This window comes from Taudactylus pleione, unplaced genomic scaffold (assembly GCF_031769625.1).
Source record: "Taudactylus pleione unplaced genomic scaffold, aTauple2 ptg000201l, whole genome shotgun sequence".
Lineage (NCBI taxonomy): Eukaryota > Metazoa > Chordata > Amphibia > Anura > Myobatrachidae > Taudactylus > Taudactylus pleione.
The window spans coordinates 17,607,240-17,632,598 of record NW_028284603.1 but is presented as its reverse complement, the minus strand read 5'-3'; the positions used below and the strand labels follow the sequence as shown (position 1 = coordinate 17,632,598).

General features: G+C 40.0%; 1 protein-coding gene across 4 annotated transcripts in view; it reads left to right on the top strand.

The window, feature by feature from the left end:
* The window catches only part of PPM1B (protein phosphatase, Mg2+/Mn2+ dependent 1B), a 38,651-nt gene extending 14,360 nt beyond the window's left edge, over nt 1-24,291 (top strand). For 3 of the 4 annotated variants that reach the window (XM_088477276.1, XM_088477275.1, XM_088477274.1), the window contains exons 2-6: nt 10,581-11,440; nt 14,536-14,653; nt 18,875-18,986; nt 19,360-19,417; nt 20,886-24,291. In XM_088477276.1, coding sequence (XP_088333402.1) covers nt 10,595-11,440; nt 14,536-14,653; nt 18,875-18,986; nt 19,360-19,417; nt 20,886-21,104 — 1,353 coding nt within the window. In that variant the 5' untranslated portion in view covers nt 10,581-10,594 and the 3' untranslated portion in view covers nt 21,105-24,291. The remainder of the gene's footprint in view (nt 1-10,580; nt 11,441-14,535; nt 14,654-18,874; nt 18,987-19,359; nt 19,418-20,885) is intronic. The other variant, XM_088477277.1, reaches the window with a different exon arrangement.
* Nucleotides 24,292-25,359: the final 1,068 nt, after the last annotated feature.

Here is a 25,359-nt window from a genome sequence, read left to right as displayed (position 1 = left end):
CTCCACCTTCAACCACCGTTTGTCCCTCTGGTGGCACCGTGGGATTTAGCCTTGGTTCTCGGGGTGCTGCAGGCTCCTCCCTTTGAGCCCTTGGACACAGTGCACCACAAATGGTTGACAGCGAAAACACTATCTCCTCAGCTCAGAGTTTCTGATTTGGCAGCACTTTCGTGTCACTCTCCATTTTTGATATTTTTTTTTCTTCACTGGAACAGAGCTGTCCTCCGTACACCTTACCTTCAGACGGTGGTATCCAGTTTTCAGATGAATGAAGAAGTTGTAGTTCCGACCTTTTTGTAGGTGAAGCTTCCCTGGATTTGGTTCGAGCCCTTCGTATCTAAGTGGATTGTACCAACTCCATCAGGAAATCAGATGCGCTTTTTGTGTTTATATGGTTTTCACAAGCGAGGCTGGCCAGCTAACAAGCAGACTCTGACTCGGTGGCTGCCTATGACTATATCTAGGTTTATACACAGGCTAATTTCCCTGTTCCTAACACGATGACAGCACATTCGACTCGGTCTGTGGGACCATTGTGGGCGTTGAGAAATGGCGCCTCTACGGAACAGTTGTGCAAGGGGGCCACTTGGTCTTCTGTCCACACTTTCATCACATTTTTATGCATTTGATACTTTTGCCTCCCAGGATGCTTCCTTTGGGCAGCGGATTCTGCTTTCTGCTCAGGAGCGTCCCTAACCTTAAGGCTTTAGGACATCCTCAAGGTAGTTCATCTGGACCCTATGGAACCTGAAGAAGGAAATAAGAGTTATGGTAGACTTACCTTTTTGTTAACTTTTTGTCTTCGAGGTCCACAGGGCGCCCACCCTGACGCACTTGGCCTCAGTTGGGATCTGTTCCTTCTTGTCACTGATTCCCTCATCTTTGTGAGTGTTTCTAGTATAATTTGTACTTCCTTCTCCACTTTCCTTCTCCTGCCATTGGGCTTGTTTACAAACTGAATGCCTGTGGCTGGGGGTGGGGTATATATGGAGGAGAACCAGGGCATTCAGGGAGCTAAAGCTTTGACTGTATGGTGCCTGCATCACTCTAACCACATACCCCAAGGTAGTTCCTTTGGTCCTCGGAGAAGTTAACAAAGGGAAGTCTACCAGAACTCATTTTTTTTATATAGCACCAACTTATTATGATGTACTGTACATTGAGGGATTTATAATACAAATGACAGTGACAGAAAGGAAAGATAACCATGACCCAGCCCTTGTAAGCTTACAATATAACATGTGGGGAGCAAAAGATACACATGGTAGTGGAATATCTATTGGGAGAGTCATTATGGCATTGTTTCTACTGAAAACCACCTACTTTCACATGGTTTAAGCTGCTGTCACCATTACTTGAAATTAGTTTTCCACATGTGCAAAACAGGAACCATGTATGAGGTCTCGGTGATATTTCTGACTGAAATAAATTGTGGGTAACAGGGACCCCTCACTTTAAAATATTGGCTTCCTATTCTACTGTTTCTGGGTCCCATCACATAATATAGGGGGTGAGGGCAGGCAGCAGTTGGGACAGTGCTGGGGACTAGTAACAGGGTAGAGGGGTTTAAGGGCAAGCTGCAGTTTGTGCAGAGCTGTGGAGTAAAGGCAGGGAGAAGTTGAGGTAGAGCTGGGGATAGAGGGTAGTAAGGGCAGACAGCAGTTGCGACAGTGCTGTGGGGCAAGTAGAGGGCTTGGGGTAGCGAGGGGGCAAAGGTAGCTGGCACAGTACTGAGGGGTGAGGAGGGGTTAGGGGAAGGTGGTACTGGAGTAGCTACCCCTAGCGGGAGGGAGGGGGCAAGGTAGATAGCAGCTGGGGCAGTACTGAGGGCTAGGAGGCGTTTAGGAGCAGGCAGTGCTGGGGGTTGGGAGGGGGTGGTAGATAGCTTAAACTAGCAGCTGGATACCCCCCCAACTATTGTTTGCCAAACAAGAGTACCCCTTTCTGGCCACCCGCCCACTACGCTTCACTGTCATGAGCAGCCACAGGAAGTTCACACTAGCACACACATACAGTGGTGGCCAAAATTGTGGACACTTTTTGAAATGTGAATGTTTTTCAACTTCGAATGCTTATAAAAACTGTTAACTTCATGCAGTACAATGATTCATATATGAAATTAAAGGGAATTTTATGCTGGATTCAATACAATAAACAGAGGTCAAATATTTGCATTACAAGGGAAGTTATGCTGTGAAAACAACACTTAGGGTGAAAATCCCTGTGTACGGTACTTACGATTTTACTGTCCTATCAGTATTTCGTTGGGTATCCTTTATTTTTCACGACAGCAGCACAGCGATGTGGCATTGAGCTAACCAATGATTGGAGCTCTTCCTTCTTTTTTATGTGGTACCATGAGACAATTGTAGCCTCAATTAATTTTCTTTTATTGGATGGACGCCTCAGATGTACCAGTTTTTCAAACTGAACCACAAATGTTCTATGGGGTTCAGGTCTGGGCTGTTTCCTGGCCATCCAAACATCTGTATGTCATTCTCCGTGACCCACTGTTTGAATATCCGTGCAGTGTGGCAGGGAGCTGAATCCTGCTGGGAAAAAAATAGGGCATTATTTGGAAAAAGATCCCCTGATAGAAGGTAGAAGTTTTGGTTGTAGGATGGTGTCAATGTACTTTCTGCTGTTCAGTGTGCCATCTATGACAAAGGTGGCCTACAGCATCTGCTGTAGTACATGCCCAGATCATAACACTTGTAGGATTCTTGGTCACTTAAATGCAATTTGGATGTACCTTTTCCCCGATGCGACGTCTCACATATTTTCTCCCATCACTACCAAATATTACTATCTTAGTTTTGTCATTCCATATCACTTGTTTCCACTGACCTTCTGTCCATACAATGTGTTCTTTTGCCCACTGTATTTGTTTCTGCTGCTGCATGGTTTCTGATGTATGGGGGCCTTTATTCTCCTATCCTCAACAGCCTTTTCCTTCTTTGCTTTGTATATATTGTGTTTCCTGATAGCGCAAACAAAACTTTGGTACTCCTGATGTCACATTCCCATCAACTTCTCACAATTGCTGCATACGAAAGATAATTTTCACGTAACACCACAATCCTGGATCTCTTCCTGGGTGACCAGTCACCACTTTTACCTGGATGACATTGTTGTATTTATTTTTTACACCATCAATAACAATACACAAACATCCAACCGTAATTGCACTTCAGTAACCAACTTTATTCTGCAAAATTAAACGGCCAAACTGACCTTTCCCACCTTTGAACATGACCTTGCACCTGCTCATAAACAGCTGATTGGTCCTCAGAACGACGATTTTGATTGGCTGGTAGTAGCTGTTACTACAATCCACTTCTTGAATCTCACGCATCTGTGCTTCTTTGTCTGACAAAGTAGCATAACTTCCCTTGTAATGCAAATATTTGACCTGTTTATTGTGTTGAATTCAGCATTATATTTCCTTTCATTTGATATATGAATCATTGTACTGCATGAAGTGTAACAGTTTTTATAAGCATTCAAAGTTGAAAAACATTCACATTTCAAAATGTGTCCGCAACTTTGGCCACCAGTCTCTATGTATGTATGTATGTATGTATGTATATATCTATCTGAGTGTGTTATGCAGGGTACACACTAGACGATATGTCCGGATTGGACAACATGTCGGTAACATTGTCTAGTGTGAACCTCCCCTGCATTATCAGCGACATCGCCCATCGGACCTGCGTAGCTAAGGCCATGCTGCCGAGTGCAGCATGGCTCCCGCTTTTGCGCTGTCATTCCTAGCATCGGCAAGTGTGTATGCACTTGCTGATGCCGGGACACATCCCTAACTAGGTCGGTACACACTAGACATAGTCTAGTGTGTACCGGCCTTTAGAAAGTCAGCCTTGAAATGAGTTTACTTCACAGGTATAAGGGGGGGGGGGGTGATTTTATTTGTGTGTACTGTAGGTCCCGTCTAAAGAGCCTGGGGAGCAATTCAGTGGTTTTGTGCGTCTATCCCTGAGGCTGCACTCATTGTGGATTTCTGCTCACAACCTCCTGAGATGCGAGCAGGAATCCACGTGTAGGGCTTCGGGGCTGGTTGCTAGGACCGAGCGTGCCATAAACGCAGTGAAAAGCTTAACACTGCTGATCCTCTGTATTAAGGTGCAAGAAAGGGGGCTGTTGTGGATATTAAGGGGGCGATTTAGCTGGCTGAACAATACAATTGGATAGCTCCCAGGCTTGTTAGTACAATACACACAAACCATTGAATTGCTCCCAAGGAATGTTCTAAACAACCCCTCTTAATGGTCAGTTTTCTTGTTATTGACCCCTGAAAATCTTTGAATACAGTGAATAGTACGTAGAACACAGATTTGACTGGCTCATGTGTCGACAATCTGTGTGACTTGGCCATGCTCACTGAGTGTCAGGTCATTTAATGCAGGAATATTGACCATTAAATAGCTGAAGCATGGGTGAGAACTGTGGTGGTCTGAGACCCAAGAACTTGCGGTGGTTGGAGGTGGGGTTGTAAAATATAGAGCAAGAAAAATAAATATATTTATTTTTTTCTCCCTCATATTCCCTGTTTTGTGTTGTGTTTTTCTAAAACATAAGTAAAAAAATTTATAATGGGCTGATTAATTTGATTTGGGTGTCTGTAGCTCCCATCTATAGTGACCAGGAGCTATACAATTATTTTGGATGCCAAGCTAGAGGCTGCACTTATCGTGGAAAACACCGGACACTTACCATGAGAGAAGCCACATTACACAGCTAATCCAGTGCATTTGGGGGCAAAAATGCATCCATCATACAAACACTTGAATAGCTACTGCCACTTAAGATGGGAGCTACAGATGCCCAAAACAATTGAATCACCCCATAATTGGTTGAGTATGCCATTAGCATAGTTTCTCAATGTGTTTACATTATTTACCAGTTATTTATATAGTGCACACATAATTCCTCAGCACTTTACAGTGAATCTTTGGCCATTCACATCAGTCCCTGCTCCAGGGGAGCTTAGTCTATATTCCCTACCTCATGCTCACACATACAGTTGATTTATATTAGTCGCTATTTTCTTTTGGCTGCTGAGGGACACTGATGTTTCTGTGTACATGATTCATATGACTGCCTGCTTGACAAGTTTGTGGAACCTAAATGATTCCTTTGGTTACCTGATAGTTAAGATGTGAGTGCCAATAATGTCTGTATGAAGTTCCTAGTCTGGGTCAGTCACCTAGATACGTGATAAACTGTCCACATTCATCTTGGTGGCCTTTTTAGTGTTTCTTCTTAGTTGATCTTTTTATAGTGTCTGTGAAGAGCTTTTTTTATTTTATTTTACATTAGCATCTCTGAGACTTTTATTCACGTGCATACAGAACAGAAATTGCCTAATGTGGAAAGTTTCTTTGGCAGAAATCTGTGTGAGTGAGACCAGACAACTTGTGTATTTGTTTGCAGCAATTAACCCAGATGCCACTCAAGACACTGAAGTAGCACCGTAAATTTGCACTGGCATTGCCCATAGCACTCAATTTGCCATTTCACTTGTGCGGATTAGAAAATGAAAGCAAACCTCCTAGCTGATTGTATTAAATTCCTTGTGCAATTTGAGAGTTCTATTTTGCTGAATATTGCTATTCAAATTGGTGTGTAATTAGTATTCTCCAGAAGAGGAAAGATGTTTCTGTGGCTTTAAACACCTGTTTATACTTTTGTTTCTGAACCCAGCTCCTTTCCTTTCACTCGTCCTCTGCTCTATGCACCGCCAAGCAACATCCACAGCTAAAGGGGGGTATCCACTAGACGATAAAGTTGAACGATAATGATAAAATCGTTCGATAATCGTTTGCAAATCGTGCAGTAATTGTTTCTAACGGTGTACGATGCGCGCTCCCGCTGGTCGTTTGATCGTCTCCTCCATCGACTGAACATGCAGGTCAATTTCACTTGATCGTTTACACATCGTTTACACATCGTTCAAGCTGAACGATCAAACGATGAACCACTATCTGCCCACTATAGCTGAAAGCTCTCAATCACAGATTGAAACAACATAGTTTATCGTTAGATCTTTTGCAAATCTTTTACAAATCTTTTGCACATTGTTCAGAGTGGAAGATCAAATTTCAAAGGAAACTTCAAGGGAAAATCGTTAAGAGGTTGGACAGGGATAAAATCGTCTAGTGGATGCCCCCCATTAGTCTTACTGAGTAAGAGCTGGGGCTGCGGGTGAACTGTGTGGCCCATAAAGCAGGGGGTCTACCTACTTCAGGGCATGATTATATTTATTTTCTTTATATTTTTATTTGGCTATTGCATTGCAAAACCTGAATCATGGTTGCATAAAATAACACAGTGCAATCATAAAGACATGAATACTTAGGGGTCAATCCAGTTAGGTACAACTTACCGATGGACATGTGGGTTTTTGTTTGCAGCCTATTAGGCCTATATACATAACTCCACATGTCCTGAGGGAGATTCGGCCGCTAGGAGGGCAATTTCAGCTGACATTGCTGGCGTTTCCACGTCGTAAGGGCAACTTGCTTCTAATTTAATTGATCCCATAGACTACGTAGTGTTGAGCAACAGTCCTGCAGCCCTATATAAAAACAAGCATGTAAACAAATACATGTTACTATAAGGTTTGCATCAAACATTCAATGGGGGGAATACAATTGACGCATTGTGCCGTTCCGGAATGGTTTATCACACCTATCAGCACTGTAAAAGTTTTCCCTTGCACCCCCATAGAGGTGATGTCAGCAGGTATGTGGATCCTCCTTGAAATTATGCAGTTTGGGCACAGTGATTTGCAACAGTTTTATTTGCTTTCCCTGCCCTCTACTGAGAAGGCAATATCAAAATATTGGTAGAAGAGTAATGTTTTCTAGTGAGGTCTTTGTAAATTATCCTCAGCTGACTGGTTCGTTCCTGGCTTGAGCTGGTAAGGAAGTCTGCGATTAGAAAGCATTACCCAAATATAGTTACAGGTTTAAGCGCCTGGGATAATAAACCAATGTAGCATTTAAGGAACTTTAAATCCAGCAATAGGTGTTTAATCCCATCACAGGACGTTTGTTGGAAATTTGCTTCAGAACTGAATTACTTTGCAGGTTCTTTTCAGCAAGGTAATATATCGGTTTTCCTCCCAATAATTGCTAATTTCTAAATATATTTCATGGCAATTTTTTACAATATAGAGGAACTATTCATACCAAATACAATGTCACAGGTTTATTTTTTTATTTTTGACCATTGACTACATTTTAATGGAATGCGTCTGCTATATTTGTCTTGTGGGATGCTTTTCTTGTTATTGCTGGCACATGCCTGGACCATTGTATAACCAGCAATTTCTCAGTTTTTTTTTTTTTTTTTTTTTTAAATGTTCATGGGTATGGCAGTCAATTTGGCCAGTAACAAGTTATTCCTAAAAGAATGACAAACATAATTACAACAAACTTAATAGATGCATACTGCCAACCTCTGCTACCCACATTTTGCATATAGCAGGTGATTTCCTGCTACTCTGCTTTATATTGGGTATAGTTCAATTGTACGCAATGAACCGTACATTGCGATGCCCGGCAATACGCTGCGTACAATTGATCCCAACCTCCACCATTGACTACTCTGCCCTTTATGCGCTTCTATTGACAGTCGTTAAATCTCATAGATGTTGTTGTGCTATGACCAGGCCCACATTACGTATTACTACCGACCAGTTAAGACTGCAACACCTGAGCCAGTTATGCAGCTTGACTCTTGGGAGCCACATCCAATTGGCCATGCGCAGTCACAATTAGATTTGTCTCTGACTTGATTACTTCTTGCATTACTAAGGCCTGTTGGTCAAGTTGGAAGCTATATCTCAGTACTCACATTCATCAACACAGCTAATAGTGGTTACAATTTAGATATTACTGTTAAACTTTCCAGTTGTGTGGGGGGTTTTCTTCCCTTGCACATTGGCCTACATTCTGTTCTACGCGATGTGAATAGCGCCAGGAATCAGCTCCCGGAGCTATTAAATTCTGCGCAAATTTAGGTCGGGGAAGGCTTGTTCTCGCACCTTAAACAGGGTGTTTAGGTGCGAGAACGGGCATTCTCCGACTAAACTTCCCGGCGCTAAGGGCAGGAAACCGCATCGCACCTGGACTTTTGTCGGATTTCTGCTCGCATACCCAGAGGGGTGCGAGAAGAAATCCTTAGTCGGGCTTAGCAGCGCAGTGTATTGAATAGTACATCGCGTAGAATAGAATCGAGCCCTTTTGATATTGAATCAATTGACTGTTATCGGCATGTATGGCCAGAGCTAGTTTCACATATTCCTGTGATCTCACAATTGGTTATTACAACTATTAAGTATATTTGTTGAGAATATCAGAATGCACAAGTTCCCATGTCTCTACAGCCACAGTTGATTGGGGGGAGGTAGTGTGAGGTTTAAAATGTATGTATTTTCTATGAATTCTCCTCATGAGGAGATTGCTTGTGGCAGGTGCACACGCTGTGGCCACAATTAAAGTTTTAGAATTTGGGAGCTTTGAGTTGGTTAGTTCATTTGGAAGTACCTGTAATTGGGTGGTTGCAATTGAACTCAAAGGCCACTGATCTCTCGTGTTACGAAAAACATCCAATCACACTAGGGAACGCTGTCATTTACTGAAGGGGACAGAACTTCTGGTTCGATCAAGATAATCTCTCCTGCAGCTCGTATTAGAGCATGTATTTGCATACTCTAGCATAGACTTAAATTCATTCTGTACCATCAATGACAGTGGTGTTTGTTTACACATGCTAATACGTGTTACTTTACAGTAACAGATGCAGAGGTGACACTGAAAAATGGGGCCTCTTGGGTTGAGCTTTGCATGAAATCCCCTTTGCTAAATATATTCTATGCTTTGATAAGAGTTTTGTTTTATACAGTAAAGTTCTGCTTGTCTCAAAATTTACTAAAATCCTTTAAAAAATTTTACAACCCGGTGTTTGATGTTTATCTGCTCCTGTGGTACTACCAACTTTCTAAATCTATATGTCGCAAGAACAAGCATTCTCCGATTTGAAATGCTTCTAGTTGGACTTCACGCTGTGAATTGAATGGCTCCGAGACAAACATCCCGGCACTATTCACATCATAATAAATTGCATCGCCCCCTTTGTGCCTTATTGAAGGAACAGTGCCACTAACATACATTTACTTTTTACATGGTTCATGAGTGTTGCTCCTTACAGTAAAGAATGTATAATATAACGCATACCAATTGGAAATGAATGCATTATATAGTACAAACTGAATATGCAATCAATAATCACTTTTAAAAGGCTGAATTCTGCAAGCAAATTGGATTTAGATTAAAAAAAATATATAGATATATATAATAGATAGATATATATATATATATCTATCTATTATTAAATCCATATCTTTATATAACATTGTTATATTTTGAGCGCCTATAGATGGAAGTTTTGTATGTCTTAACTATGTTTGAACACTGTCCATGTCTTGACAAAGCAGGGAATTCCTTTTGACAATTTACCTTTTAAAAGTGTGCGAGGGAAGACTTGTTCTGTAGGCACCACCGTATATGGCTTATGTGTGCAGATTGGGCATTGCTACGATGTCAAGTGGCACATTGCTTTGAATTCCCTTTTAAAGTGTGGTTATGCCCCTCAATGCGGTTGTGAACATTATTTTCATAAACTTCCCAATTTCTCTGATTATCAAGAAGAAAGGCTTTTCCTAATCTTCTAAAGACTCTTCGCTTGAAATCAACTGAGCACTCAGATGATGTTGAAGCTGCCATTTTGGCATCCCACTGCTGCATATAATAAGGGCAGTGTTTACTATAAACTCAATGGGCTCGATTTCACTTCAATGCGAATTGAATAGCTTTAGGAAGGAGCTCCAGGAGCTATTAAATTCAGCGTGCTGTATTGAATAGTTTCGGGAGCTCCTTCCCGGCGCTATTCAATTCGCGTTGGATTGAATCGTGCCCAATGCTTTGATTTCACGTGCAGACAATCATAACTTCCATTATATTTTTAATTCTTAAAACTGGTTCAAATTAATTTTATTGAAACTAAGTTGTAGATTTTCAACAACTCTTTATTATCCTAAAGCTATGTGTACTTTCAGTGTAAATGGCAAGCCAAATGCAACATACATACTGTATCTGTGCTAATATATGAACTCTGAGCAGATTTATAGCATATTAACTCATAAGTGTAATGTGTAGACAGAGCATCATTGTACCACAAACCTAAGACTTGTATTACACTAATATTTCCATCTAATTGTCTTTCAAAATTAGCCTTTAGAAGTAGTCCTACACTTTAAATGATGACAATTTTATTTCTGGTCACTCCTGAGCATTTTAGAGCATTTTAGGATGCTTCATATGGTTCTAAATAAACCCCCCCCCCCCCATCTTCCAGAAAGGGTTTGGAAACCCTTAGTGTGAGACTAGCATGTTATTTTAGATGTAGTCTTCTAGTAAAACTTAATTCAGTGGCAATTACTAGTGTATTGGGAATTATTTTAGGTTCTGAGTAATTTTTATTTTTTCTTTCCTCAGATTGAATATTTATCATGGGGGCGTTTTTGGACAAACCAAAAACTGAAAAACACAATGCTCATGGCGCAGGAAATGGATTGCAATATGGACTTAGCAGCATGCAGGGTTGGCGTGTTGAGATGGAGGATGCTCACACGGCCGTTGTGGGCATCCCTCACGGCTTAGAAGACTGGTCCTTTTTTGCGGTTTATGATGGCCACGCAGGGTCTCGTGTTGCAAATTACTGCTCGTCACACTTGTTAGAGCATATCACGGATAACGAAGATTTCAGGGCAGCGGAAACGACAGGATCCACACTAGAACCCTCTGTAGAAAATGTTAAAAGTGGCATTCGAACTGGATTTTTAAAGATCGACGAGTACATGCGCAACTTTGCAGATTTAAGGAATGGTATGGACAGAAGTGGGTCTACTGCGGTGGCAGTTCTCATTTCACCAAGCCACATTTATTTTATCAACTGCGGTGATTCTAGGTCTGTATTGTATAGGAGCGGACAAGTTTGTTTTTCCACGCAGGATCACAAACCTTGCAATCCGAGGGAGAAGGAGAGGATCCAGAATGCCGGAGGCAGTGTCATGATCCAGCGTGTCAATGGATCATTAGCAGTCTCTCGTGCTCTTGGGGACTATGACTACAAGTGTGTAGATGGCAAGGGTCCTACTGAGCAGCTGGTCTCTCCTGAGCCTGAGGTTTATGAAATTCTAAGAGCAGAAGATGATGAATTTATAATACTAGCGTGTGATGGCATTTGGGATGTCATGACCAACGAAGAGCTTTCTGAATTTGTCAAGTATAGGCTTGAGTTAACTGATGACCTTGAGAAAGTGTGTAATTCTGTAGTGGACACCTGTTTACATAAGGTAGGTGACTGTATTGTGTAGTCTTTGTGGAACATATGTATAGCTTTTGGTGTTGGAAAATATCAGCACCTAAACAACGTGTGGCTCTCTGGTTTGGATCAGTTCTATGTGTGAAACCTCTTCTGAGAGCTTCATCTGATCAGAAAGTTCTATATAGCAGTAATTGAAAGCTGGCTTTTCTGCTGGTAAAATCCCTTAAAGCTGGAGGTGGCTTATACAGTACCCTGTAATATGTGCACGTTTATGCTTAGTCACGTCTTATGGTTTTTGGATTAGTTTTGTATACGTTGTGTTTACAAATACATTTAGTGCTGCTTTACAATTACCGTTTGCTTACTCTGAACGTGTTGAGGCATATGTGACACAGGCATTTTAGAATGCCGAGTTCTAACCAGAAAATCCAGTTTAGTTATATAAGCGAGTTCAACTTTTTGTCCACCCTTTGTGTAACATACACTCCCTATATAGTATGTGCAATTAGGCACAGGGATATACTACTGCCTTTCAAGGTTATCAAATGAGCCAAATTTAATGCCAACAAATTCAGTGTAAAGTTCCCTATTTCTTGAACTGAAATGCGGTCATAAATATACTCTACAAATGCTATTTCCAGTGACTGTAGTATTTGGGGTCTCATAAACTGTTTTCTAACATCAGTTAAAGACATTGGGGCGATTCAATGCAGCGTGATGCTGAATAGCCCTAACGAAGTTCCTGGAGCTATTCGTTTCACCGCGCTGTTAGCGAGACTAATGGATTTCTTCTCACGCACTCCTGAGGGTGCGAGCAGAAGTCTGACTAAAATGCAGGATTTTTTCAGCTTAGCGCGGCGCTGACAACATTGCGGCCGGCACTTTAATCAGAGAATATCAGTTTGCGCGACTAATCACACAGCTTTAGGCGTGCTAACCGGAATTCTACGACTTAAGTGGTTTTAGCCAGACTTAACAGTGCAGTGAATTGAATAGCTCGGGAACTCCTTCCCGGGGCTATTCAGCATCTAGCTGAATTAATCTCCCCCATTGTGTGGATTACTACTTGATGTACATATGTAAAAATGTTTTATTTGAAACTACCCTAATGGTGTATTTGATTGCATTATTCAATCTGAACCTCTATGCAAAGGTGAGACTTGATTTATTTGAAGACTTTGGAAGATGTACTGTAATGTTCTTTAGAAAATATGGATGTAAGGTGTTGAACCTTCATGCATGACCACTTATCGTCCAAATTTCCCATTGCCAGATTGTATATTTTATCAAACAATCACTGCTAATATCATACTAACTGTGATTAAGCCCATTTCTGTTTAGTAGTTTGAGTCTTTGAAAACTTTGAAAATACTATATTACATTGTAAGTTGAAAATCTTGTTTAGAAGTCAATTTATTAACCATGCATCTTTTTTTCTTATTTATAAACCACCCCCAAAATACCATAGATTGGTAAATTGTGAGGATATTTGAAGTAGAATTGAATTGCCATATTTTTACACCACCAGCACAGGACCCTATTGCATCTTTGAAGACCTTGTATTAAGCTGGTGTCCTGTACCAATTAAATTAATGTCTTTTGAGTCTCTTAAGGGTATCTGAATATCCTCATAGCTTGACATTCTCATTCAATTGTGTAGCTTCTCATAGTAGCTGTAGGATGAGACACTTATGTTCACTGTGTATATTTTTCTCAAGTCTTTTCTATGTGCGGTATGAGAGTCTTTCATTTCCTTCAGCGCGCTGTGATTATCTCCGGGAAGTTGATCCCAGAGCTATTCAATTCAGCACGCTGTTAAGCAGACTAAGATTTCTTCTCACGCCCGTCTGAGGGTGCGAGGTTAAATCCGACTAAAGTGCTGGCCGCGAGGCTGTTCGCCAGCTTAGTGTGGCGCTAAAAGTCCCAGGGCTGGCACTTTAGTCAGAGAATGACGGTTCTCTCGGCTAAACACCCAGGTTAAGTTGCGAGGACCGCCATTCTCTGACTTAAGTTGTTATAGCCAGACTAAACCGCATGCTCAGTGGAATAGCTCCGGGACCAGCTTCCCGGAGATACTCGAAGCGCACTGAATTGAATTGACCCCATTGTGTGTCCCCAGCAATAACCATATGAGATATGGGCTGTTTTTGTGTTATGTTCAAAGGTAATTGCTTTGAATGTAACCAGAGTATACTGCTGTCTATTACACAAAAATGAATAATCCTTTTAGGTTTTATATAATTGTGTACACTATGGTCCGAGTAATAGATAACGTGTTTTTTGGTGGGTTGTGTTGTGTTTAGCCTGGTAATTTGACATTGTAGTTGAATCTACAATAACATAGATTAGTACTTCAATGACCCCTGATATTTTATAGGGTCTAAAACAATTGAATACCGCACTTTGTGACTATAGTGCTTTCTATTTGTAGCATAGGTAATGTGTCCCTGCCTGTGTTATGTTAATGGTGAGTGAGTTGACGTTTGAAAGGCCTCCCGGGTACCTGAAACCAGAGGCGATGCCCAGTTCCAGTCAGGGGAGAAGTAAAGGTGTATGGTTATTGTTCAATTGTAATTTTGTGGCCCAACAAGCTACTATCTGTGTGTGGCATATTGATCACACAGTCTCATGAAGGTAACAGTAGTTTGCTACTGTAAAAGTCTAGTAGTATTGATACTTTTGTGGAAATTCAATTCAAAGCAATGGACATGATGTATTCTGGAATGGCATATCACAAGTTCTGCCATGCACCCCATTGTGGTGCACAGTAAATTTGCGATTGGCAGCGCTACCCCATCAGGCCGACATTTGCACAGCTGCACAATGTTGCAAGGAACATCTCACATTGCTAGTAATGGTGTTTTCTCCCTCTTAAGTCAATAGTGTTTGTGTAGATATTTCAGTGTGGCAGTTGAGACGTCAAAATAGCTGGTTCATAAAGGTTCAGCCTCTTGATAGGTGGCTGAACACAGATCAAGTCCACTGCATAAATTGCCCAGTTAGGAAAATAGCCAGATAAAGAGTTAGATCTGTGCGCACCAATCTCTCAGCCGAATGACACTGACTGCAGTATGTGATCTAATACTGTTTATTGATATTTATATTCCCTTATTTTGTAAACAGGGAAGTCGTGATAACATGAGCATTGTGCTAGTTTGTTTTCCAAATGCCCCTAAAGTTTCCGAAGAAGCCATCAAGAAAGATGCAGAGCTGGATAAGCATTTAGAATCAAGAATTGAAGGTATATATTTTCATTATTTCCTTCCTTATAGTTATTCCATTGTTCTAACTAATTGGGGAACAAAGCCACCTCCTTATATTTCTATATGTTCCTGTTTGATTAATATTGTATATTTTGCTTCCTTGATTGTGCAATGCTGCAGAAAACTAGAACAGTCATATTGTCGACATGGTCCTAATGTTGACATGTTCATCATGTAGACAGTGGTGAAATGTTGTTATATTGTCTCTGGTGGCCCAGCGGTGACTTACCTGCTCCATGTGTGGCTTGAGGCAACATTTTGTGCATTCTACTTTGTTAGTGTAATATTATAGATCGTTGTGTATCGAACTTCGTCAGCAATACCTTGGTCAGGTATGTATGTTATAGCTGCTAAAAAGTTGCAGCCAGAAAACTGTTGAATTAATATTCAAACCACCATTCCGAGTGCTGCCGCCATTTGACCAATCAGCGTCAGCAAGCAATATGTATGCTATACCCGCACTACTTCTTCTTCTTCTTCCTTTTTTTTTTTTTTAACTAATTTGAAGTGTTCTCTTCATGTATCGTAAGCAATTAAGTGGACCTGTGTCAGCAAATAAAATGGTGTTCGGTTGATCGTGCTTGCTGAAGTGGATTTTCTGGCTCTACCCAGTCTAAGTTTGCAGGATACTTGTCAAAGTTAAGAAGATCTGATCTGCCAAGATTGCTTAAGTTCAAGTTTCTGGGTTTGCTTTCTGAATGGTCAGCAAAGTTGCATGTTTCGAGTGTTTAAACATGCAAAACTTCAGAAGATTGGTCTCAAAGAACAGAGGGCATTGAGAAAATCGCTGCTGACAAAGCTTTAAAGAAGGTGCCAACTGGCCTGGGAGAGAGAGCGGCAATCCTGGACCATTGAACAATGCACAGTAATTTTTAGTCCTAGTCACTTCTGTCTTTGTGGCAATCAAGCAAGCCAGTGTACAGTGATTTGCACACAGAATTTTGATCTGAGTGTTTAAGCTTGACTGAAACATTTAGTAAAAATCATGGTCTTGGGTTGCGTGTCAGCAGCTGGTGTTGGAGGTCTTCAATTCATGGAAAGAATGTTACATTTGGCAAAATACATGTGTCCTGTTGTATCTTTGTGCTTGTGCGGCAAATTGCGCCATGTATGACGCGAGTCACATGTCCGCGACCAGGTGCGCGTGCTGTGCTCTCACCCGCGGCATGGCGGGTGGCGCAAGCATGCGGGGCAAGTTGCATGGCTTGATGCATGTGCACGTTTGCTGCACAAACTGCAAAGCTACAAGAGGACACATCTGTATTTTAGAACACTTCAAACAAAAATGCTTCCTTCTCAGACAAATGATTCCGGGCAAAGTATACCTATACCATTTATTTATTTATTACCAGTTCTCTATACAGTGCACACATATTCTGCAGCACTTTACAGAGAATATTTGGCCAGTCACATCTATATTCCCTACCACATGCTCACACACACACATATTAGGCAATTAACCTACCAGTGTATTTTTGGAGAGTGGAAGGAAACTGGAGGAAATTTCAAGCAGAAAAGGAAGATAGATGTGTCCTCATACATTGTTGCTGCAGTCATGCCAAGCAGCCCCTTTTTGTTTTTTTTGTTTTTTTTTATGCGAAGATTGTCACAATGCGACACCAGACGCATTTTCGGCCGAAAATACGCTCCGTGCTAGCAGAGCCTCGTGAGACACCATTGGTCCTGGTGGCTCACTCATGTTAGGCATCTCACACTGCATGTGTATTGAGGCTAGATGTTTAAGGACACCTCTGTAATAAAGGTTCTCGCAGCCCGGAATCAAATCCTCTCTCTGGCTTTTCTATAGAACCTGTTTATGCCTAATAACTGTGTCTGTGCTCAAGTCTGAGGGCTGGCCAACCAAATACTAATCCCTGAGATATCGCTTCATCCTTTTTCAAATTTTTGCAGCACAAAAGTGAGTTCTATGATGACCAACGCAGGTATTTCTGAGAATAGCCATGTATTTAATTGAAAATGTATTAATGGGGTTATAGTTCTAAAACCTCCCACGGATTATTCCTGGCAGCTGTTCCTTGTGTGTGTGATTGTTATGTTCGGATGTAATTTCAAACATCCCTTTCCCCTTCTGTCCTTCTCAACCCCCCCCTTCCATTTAAATTTGTTAGAAAAAAAATCTTTGATAAAAAAGTTGATGGCTATTTGTGTTCTTTAACTAAGAATGAAGATATCAATCATATAAAATGTTATCCCAGAGTAGCCAGACGAAAAAAAATTAAGCTGATCAGGCTACTGATGTAAGGCTTTTGGCCACCACTGTGTGTGTGTGTGTGTGTGTGTGTATATGTGTGTGTATGTATCTCAATCATTCAGAAATATGTAATTTGTTTCGCATGACTGAGTGAAAACTGCTTTTTGATGGTTCAATGTACACAAACTATTTAAGGCACAAAATTATTAAAAATATTGTATAAAATTACCTTCTTTCTGTATAAGGTGTATATGAAACATAACTGCAGTCTGTGTTTAGATTTGGGTCCCCAGTCCCAAGATATTTCATTATGGTATGCAATTATTCCAAAATACGGACTATTCCGATATCCAAAATTCCCCTGGTCCCAAGCATTTTGGATATGGGAGACTCAACCTGTACAGATCAATTAATTTGAAATCTGTTAATATGCAAAACACTGGAGTAGAATACAGGTCACTAAACAGTATTAGGTGGATGCAGAATGTGGTAGGTCATGGGGCTCATAATGGGGTCTATTTCAATTCAACGCGAATTGAATAGCACCGGGAGGGAGCTCACAGAGCTATTCAATTTAGTGTTCTGTATTGTCGGAGAATGCCGGTTCTCTCGCCCCTGGCGCCTTTAACATGGTGTTTAGTCGCGAGAACCGGCATTTTTCCACTCAACAGCCCGGTGCGATGCTGTTTCGGCGGCGCTAAAGGCAGAAAACTGCATCGCTCCAGGAGTTTTGTCAGATTTTTGCTCGCACCCCAAGAGGGATGTGAGTGAAATCCTTAGTCGGAGTTAATGGCACACTGAATTGAATAGCGCCAGGATCTCCATCCCGGCACTATGCAATTCGCGTTGAATTGAATTGAGCCCAATGAGTATCCTACTTTTTTACAATTTTATGTAAAGCACAAAAAATTTCGCTTTTTTTTTTTTTTTTTAAATCTAATTACATGTTACAATATTCTTTAACATTATGATAACAATTATATATAAAAAAATTTAGTTGTATGCAAGTACATACACGCTTGCGCAATTTAGGATTACATGCACGATATGTTCAGTTGGCCGTGCAGGACGGCCAACCAGAAGATATTGCATGTGACTGCTGGAGCGTCCAAATTGGGCATACACACTTAAGAATATGCCCGATTTGTCGTTCCGATTTGCCCATAAACTACAAATTGGGCCAGTATTGTTTAACGCTGGGTACACAGGTTTTGTTTTTTTTCTAAAAGATTTGTTTACCGACCAGATTGGAATGACAAATCGGCCAGTGTGTGCGCGCTATTGTGGCTTCAATCTGAGGGTATAGTCAACTATTTCCCGCAAACTTTGCAGTGTTGTAAGCTCTAGCGCAGGGGTGGGGAACCTTTTTTTTCTGGCAAGGGCCATTTTGATAGATATATAACATTATTGGCGGACCTGGTGCAGGACACCCCCCTCCGTGTGACGTCACACGGGTGGGGCCACAATCGTCGGTGATTACAGCAATGCCTGGAGCATCCTGAGGATGCTCCGGAGAGCTGTAAAGGCAGTGCTGTTACTGTCTGAAGTGTCCTAAGGATGCTCAAGGCAGCACTGGGAGCTGCAGGGTGCCATTCTAGGCAACCTGCTAACCAGATGAGGCTAGTTGAAAAAAGCTCTGAGGGCCAGACCAATTGATCCTGCGGGCCTTATACGGCCCCCGGGCCTGAAGTTCCCCATCCCTGCTCTAGCGTGTGACCAGGTGATATGTTAACACTATATAGTTAATGATTAGACGATGCTTGATATGTTGTTTGGAAGATTGCACAGTGTGTGCACTATACCGTTTGTCCGAGGGTTCAAGGGAAATTGGGACGAGCATTGCACATAGTAGCAGTGAAGTAGCTGTTGGTGTTCTATATTTACACTGACCTTCCTATTTATAGCCACGCTTGGTATGCTGAGTTGCTATGTGTCTGCTCTGTTGCATTGTAGCCAAAACAAACATGTTACCATTTATTTCTCCTAGAAATCATGACAACTGCTGGGGAGGAAGGAATGCCAGATCTTGCTCATGTAATGCGCATCTTATCTGCAGAAAATATCCCACATTTACCACCTGGAGGCGGTTTAGCTGGAAAGTGAGTTCATATTTACTAAATACTAAACAGCATTTGACTATATAGTTCATAATCTTTAAAGCTGGCAAAGCATAATATATATTTTACTATTTTTTTTTCTCTTCAGTGTGAATGGTAGGAAATTTGTAGCTCTGGGGTTTAATGCCACGGGAGGGCGGGGGAGGGAGGGGGATGTTTTATTAACTCAACCTGGATGCTATTGACTTATAGCAAATTTGATAGTTGAAATATCTGATGGTCTATGACTGCCTAATACAACTCATCTTCATATGGTTAGTAGCATTTGTACATCAGTAAATGTAGACCTAAAATTAATTTTTTTTTTTTTTTTTAATTTACCTTGTTTTTGAGGGGAACTGATTTGTCTTTTCAGACGCAGTGTTATCGAAGATGTTTATAATAGGTTGAATCCACATAGAGAGAGTGATGGGGTAAGTTCTTGGTAACAACTTGTTAAACTTACAGGACTTTTGTGGTTTTCTTTCTTTAGTACAAGTCTCCCAGAAGCCACCTCTTGGTATCTGAACACGTGAATTGAAATAGTTGAATCATCAGTCCCTTGATCAGAAGTGTATCTGATATAGCAGCCTTAATTTTAATATCTTGTTTACTGTACACATGACTTAAGTTGTAGATGGACAATAAATCATCGCACTGCCCCCCGTGCTCACTGATATTTGTTACTGGTATCAAACAGGAGTTTCTTTACACAAGTAGAGCAAGGTCATGTAATGTTTCAGCTATAGTACCTCTATAGTGTGCGTTTGGCATTCAATCCATTGTGTATGAATACTGGAACTGGGTATAAAATCAAGTGTCTGTATTTCCAATGAGATGTCTGTTGCTTTAATGTTGCATTTCCAATTACTTAATCTGCCCATTACAAAATGCAAACATTGAAGGTAAAACATTCTCTAATGGAGCATACACAGTCAGATTTGTCAGATGAACGATTTGAACTATGAACAATTTTTGAATGCCTTAAAATTAATGGAATCGTCCAAGTCTGACTGCAAACACATCAGATGTCAGATATCGTTATCTGACCATCGGGAACGCGCATTGTTCAGATATGTCAGATTTTCCTTCAGATATGCACGATTGAACGATTTTTTAAATCGTTATCGTTCAGATCTGAAGAAAAATCTGGCCGTGGGTATGCACCATTAGATGTTACAACATTATTTTTGGTGAATGATGCGTAAAATATAAGCAAAATTAATATACATGTGTCCCTTCTACTCCCAAATGACACATGAAGAAAGCATCTATCAGATAAGAGTTTCCTTGGTTCATTTAGCCAGAACATGATGTGACTTGTCTTAACAATGGTTTGTAGATGAGCAGTTATATTAGAAATACATTCTTTGGTCGATGGGATGAAGTTGATTAAATGCTTAGTGTTTAATAGCATAGTAGGTGAAACAATACATACATAATGCAGAGTACCATTGTTACAGAGACTAAAGAGCAGAGATTCAAAATGGCAGAAGTGTAATTTCTGTTTGCCTCATTGCCAGTCATTATAAGAGATTCTTGACAGTTTAGCAAAAAAATAAAATAGTTTGGTGCATTTATACAAATTTCTTTGGATTAAATAGAAATGTATATTTTAATTATTTAAACATTAGACCTATTAATGGAAAATCAAAGTCAAGAGAAACCTAATGTAAACACTTTAATGCCAAACACTTTCGTCAGTGTACCTGGCTGTGGCTGATCGAATCTGTAACGATGGCTCTTTGGGTTATGTGACTGTTCTTTTACTATTGATTGGCAGGCACTTCCCTGTTGAAGTGAAAATTAATTTATTTTTAGAACCAGAATTATGTATGTTTGTAATGTATAGAATTGTTTTCCTTTTGCGTACTGACATTGGGGTCTTGAATCTTAAATAAGGACCCCATCGGAACAGAGGAAAATGCAACGCATGGGAAGTTGGTGGAAGCTCTCAGGGAGCTGAGAATTAATCATAGGGGAAATTACCGTCAACTCTTGGAGGAGATGCTGTGTAGTTACAGGCTAGTTAATATGCAGGGTGAAGAATCAACTTCTGGATCTACAGAATCTTCTGCGGCAAGTGAAGCAGTTACTGGGAACCACAGTCAAGTGGAATAACTTTCAGAAATGCAAATTGCATGATTCTCTACCCTCTCAGATATTGTGTGGGTATGTTTTAAAGTGGTGTCAGACACTTAGTTTGGGTTTAAATGTAAAAACCCCACCGTACTCATTTTGTTTTCTCAATTATTTGTGGCAGTCTTTGATGCACCAAATATAAATACATTTTGCAGAAGGTGGTCCACTTTCAATTTGTACCTCCCTTTATCTAACTTATTTATCCTGTGTAAGCGCCGTATAGAAATGGAAAGGGTTTGTGCTTGAAATGTGTAAACCAAATGGGTTAAGCCGTTTAAAATCAGTGGTGATCCCATTATAATGAGTTTCCTGTTCCAGTTGATAGTTTCAGACAGGGAAGATTCCCAGATGCCCTTAAAGATCGGGTTCAATAAGAGCTAACCAAATTGAAAGATTTTTAGGTTAGCAGGTACCCCTTCTCCTGAACTGTTGGAGACTGGGGCACCGATTAAAACATAAAATATAATTGGTGCAGAAAGGTCAAAGGGGTTTCAGGCATCTAGTATTTAGGAGGGGCCAGCTCTGTAATGTTCTACTGTTCTGGTCTGCTGTATGTCATGGCACAGAGAGGGTTTAACGCAATTACATCTCGTTTTCTGATTGAAGTGGGTCTTTGTAAATCAAATTGAAGCCATTTTCTGCTGTCATAGTCCAGATGCAGGCCATTTTTGCCAAATTTAGTTGGGTCAATGTTATGTTTCCATATGCATATTTGTAATGACATCCCCCCCCACCTAGTGGAATTTCCAATTAGCTGAAGGTATTTGTGTGGACACTTCTAATACAGATGTAATTTTTATAGCATCTAAGGGGGGGAAATCAATTCTGTGCAAAAGACGCAATGTTCCGTTCAAGAATAGCATCTCAAGTTTTTCCTCGCACTCCATAGTGGTGTGAATGAAAACTTCCGATATGTCACTACCGTAAATAGCTGCTAATTGCGCAATGCCCGGGGGCACATTAAATTGAAATTAATCTGCCCCTCAGATTTATTTGGTTTTAATCTTAACTGTTATATCACTGTACTTTTTTTTTTCTCCCCCTGTAGCTGGTATTCTGTACTAAATGCAAACTACAGTAACAAAATAAATGCTTCAGTATTTGAAAGTCAAACACTGCTGCCTTCTTTAATGTTGGTCCCAAACATAACATATAGTTCATCACAAGTTGCATTTTCTCTAACTAAACCTCTGTACTGTTTTAAATGTACAAAGCATCAGGTGTACCCACAACCAACAGGTATATTACATAATTATACTAGAAATGTTTGCATTAAATCCTTAAAAATGAAGAAAAAGAGTTGCCAAGCTCTAGGGTCAGTGCAAACTGTAGTAAATTTAGTCACGCTTCTGTTTTTATTTTTTGTTTTTTTCTTTCCTGTAGGGTGCTGGTGATCTAGAAGACCCATGGTAGCCTTTCAAAACTCCTAAATAAGTTTTTGGTCTGGAATAAATGGGGAAAAAAACTTAATATCACGGATCTCTTCAAACTAAGGAAGAGATTGTGGTGGAGCATCAGCTATGTACAAAATGGGCAAAACAAGAAATGATTAGTATTTTGCACCATATATTGGTTTGTTTTATAACAATTGTCACACTTAGCAGTATTTTTGCCAGCCTCAGGATTTCTGGTCACGTACAGCAACATTACTCATTAACACTTAAACTGGAGGGCCTCGCAGTACGTTGTCTTGCAGGTACCTTTGGTGCTAAAGAGCTTAGGAAGAAATTTGATGCCATGCAGTTTATTAGATGTATCGAGGTGCATGCAGTTGTACTTGCAATGGTACAGCACTTCTGAACTAAACTCTCCACACGCATGTAAAAACACTTAATTGTATGAGACATTACTTGTATATTTTTGTTTTTTGTTTTTCTTCCCGTTTTGGAAGGCTTTGGTTGTTTCAATGGTTTAATGGTTATGTTAAGGGATATTCGTTCTATTCCTCCAGTTTCCAAACCTAAAGATATATTTAATTGTCTAGTGCAGTCTCGGCCCAGCAACTGGAGTTCCACAAGCTGCCTAATTCTAGTCTACACTCTATCCCTTAAAGTAAGCATAAACTCTCCATACTTCCAATTTTTGTATAGGTTTTTTTTTCCCCATTCTAGATTACTGCTGCAGGTTTTTTTAACCCCTACAAACCTAGCCTCCTTTTTTTATAATGTAAATTGTGATTTTGTTCAAGTGTTTTTCTAGTTTTCTGATTTGTGTAAAATGGTAGCATTGTGTAATGTTCTTAATTATTTTTGCATTATTTTCAGAACTCAATTTACCAATTTGAAATGACTATATATATATATACTACTAAATAATCTATTTTAAAACTTAGCAAATAATACAGAGATATTTTCATGGGTTCTGTGACCTTTCATTTTATAAGCAATGGGCATGGTACAAGAGTGGCTGTCGTGAGGTACTTGAAGATTGTCTAATTCTATTTTTGCAATAACCTTGATTTATAATTTTTGTTATTTTTTTAAAGTTGTGCATGTCAAATACTGTTATGCTAAAATGGAGCAAGAAAGTATTTATCTATAAAGCTATTGGAGGGGCAACAAGGAATGTATAAATTGATTTACATGCTGTGGATGCCTTGTGAAAATTCTGCTGTTTTAATCTGTTTCCGCAAGAATGTTTGTTACATTTTTGTGTAGTTTTTGAATTGATGGCGGTCATCACTTTTTTTTTTTTTTTTTTTTTTTTTTTTTTTTTTTTTCCTCTTTCATTTATCTCCTGAAATTAAATTCATGTTATTTTTTTGTAACTTTTTTTTTTTTCTTGCTGAATCTGAAAGCATACTTACATACTGGTACATAGATCACCTATCCCAATTACTTGGTTAATTTCCTATCTAATTTTTATTTTGTCTTGTGTGTTTTATCTAAGGATTATTGCTACCATATTTTATTTATTCATTAGATTTTAGGTTTGTAAATTAAAGTGTTATCCATGATAATGCAAACCTCTACTTGTCCATTGGCCGGGCTACTTGGGTTTTCTCTCCTTTCCTTTCCTCTTGGGAAAGAACACAGAATGGCTTGATCAAAGTATCTGCTCTGATCCAAACCTGTACTGATAACTTCCCAGTATGATATTGTGATGATTCATACAATACAGTGAACATAACCAACTTGTTACCCTCAATAAAGGATTGCTAAAACTGTGTGGTCTGTGTTTTTTTTATTTATTTTTTTATCTGCACCCCCTCCCCTGTTAACAGGTATTGGAGGTTATACCAATAAAATAACTAATAACCATCTAGCTCTTAGTGAATTCAAAGGCTGCAAACTTGTGAAGATTGAGCCTCCTGAAATGGCTTCATTCATAGTCTTTTGGTGAGAGATGCTTTTATTTATGACTAGTGATGTGCATTCATGCTCATTATTTAAAGGTTTATTGATTCCTCACAGTCAGGCTGTGTGACAAGATCAGGGAACTTGGATATTTGATCTGTTCCTTGACCATCCTTTATTATGAGAACACTTCTCTGCACTAAACTAAGCACATTGAGATCTGACAATGCTATTCAATCAGCCATGTGAAAATGTTCATATTCAAATAAATAGGAATATCTGTGCTGCGAAGGGAACTCCCCATATTCACCAGCTAGAACCTGTTTGATAAAGGACTTGACTAGCACCGTTTATATTGAACTATCAATAACTCAAGCCTCACTCATTTTTGGCTTGAACACTATTAATCTGATCAACATAGAAACACATTCCTCTGACCCTGGCAATTGTGAGTACTGTAAGCATGACTGTAGTATGCTAAACTTTCGATGCCAACTCATTTAGTTTGCTACACTCCGACATGGCAAATGTATAGTAACATAACAAATATGCTTTGTGCTATAATTTTACTACAGTAAGTTGATCACCTCCACATAATTAAAATTGGGCTACTTTGGACATAAAATAGATTTGTTACTAAAAGCTACAGTTTTTCTCAGATCTTCACTGACGCTGCTGCGCTGGTCATGGCTCTGTACCGCTTAAGCCCCCCCCCCCCCGTCCCCCGCCATTTTTCCCAATGCTGGTTAACAGGATGCACAATCTCACTGTCATATATTCTCTCCAGTAACTAATGCTAATCCTTACTCCTGCTGTGCCAACATTATTAGTACGCTTAATCTATTCATTATCCCCTGTACCACTATCAACATTATTAGAATCCTATTGTATTACTTAAGCTGGGTACACGCTGGATGATAGTGTGCGTTCAATATATC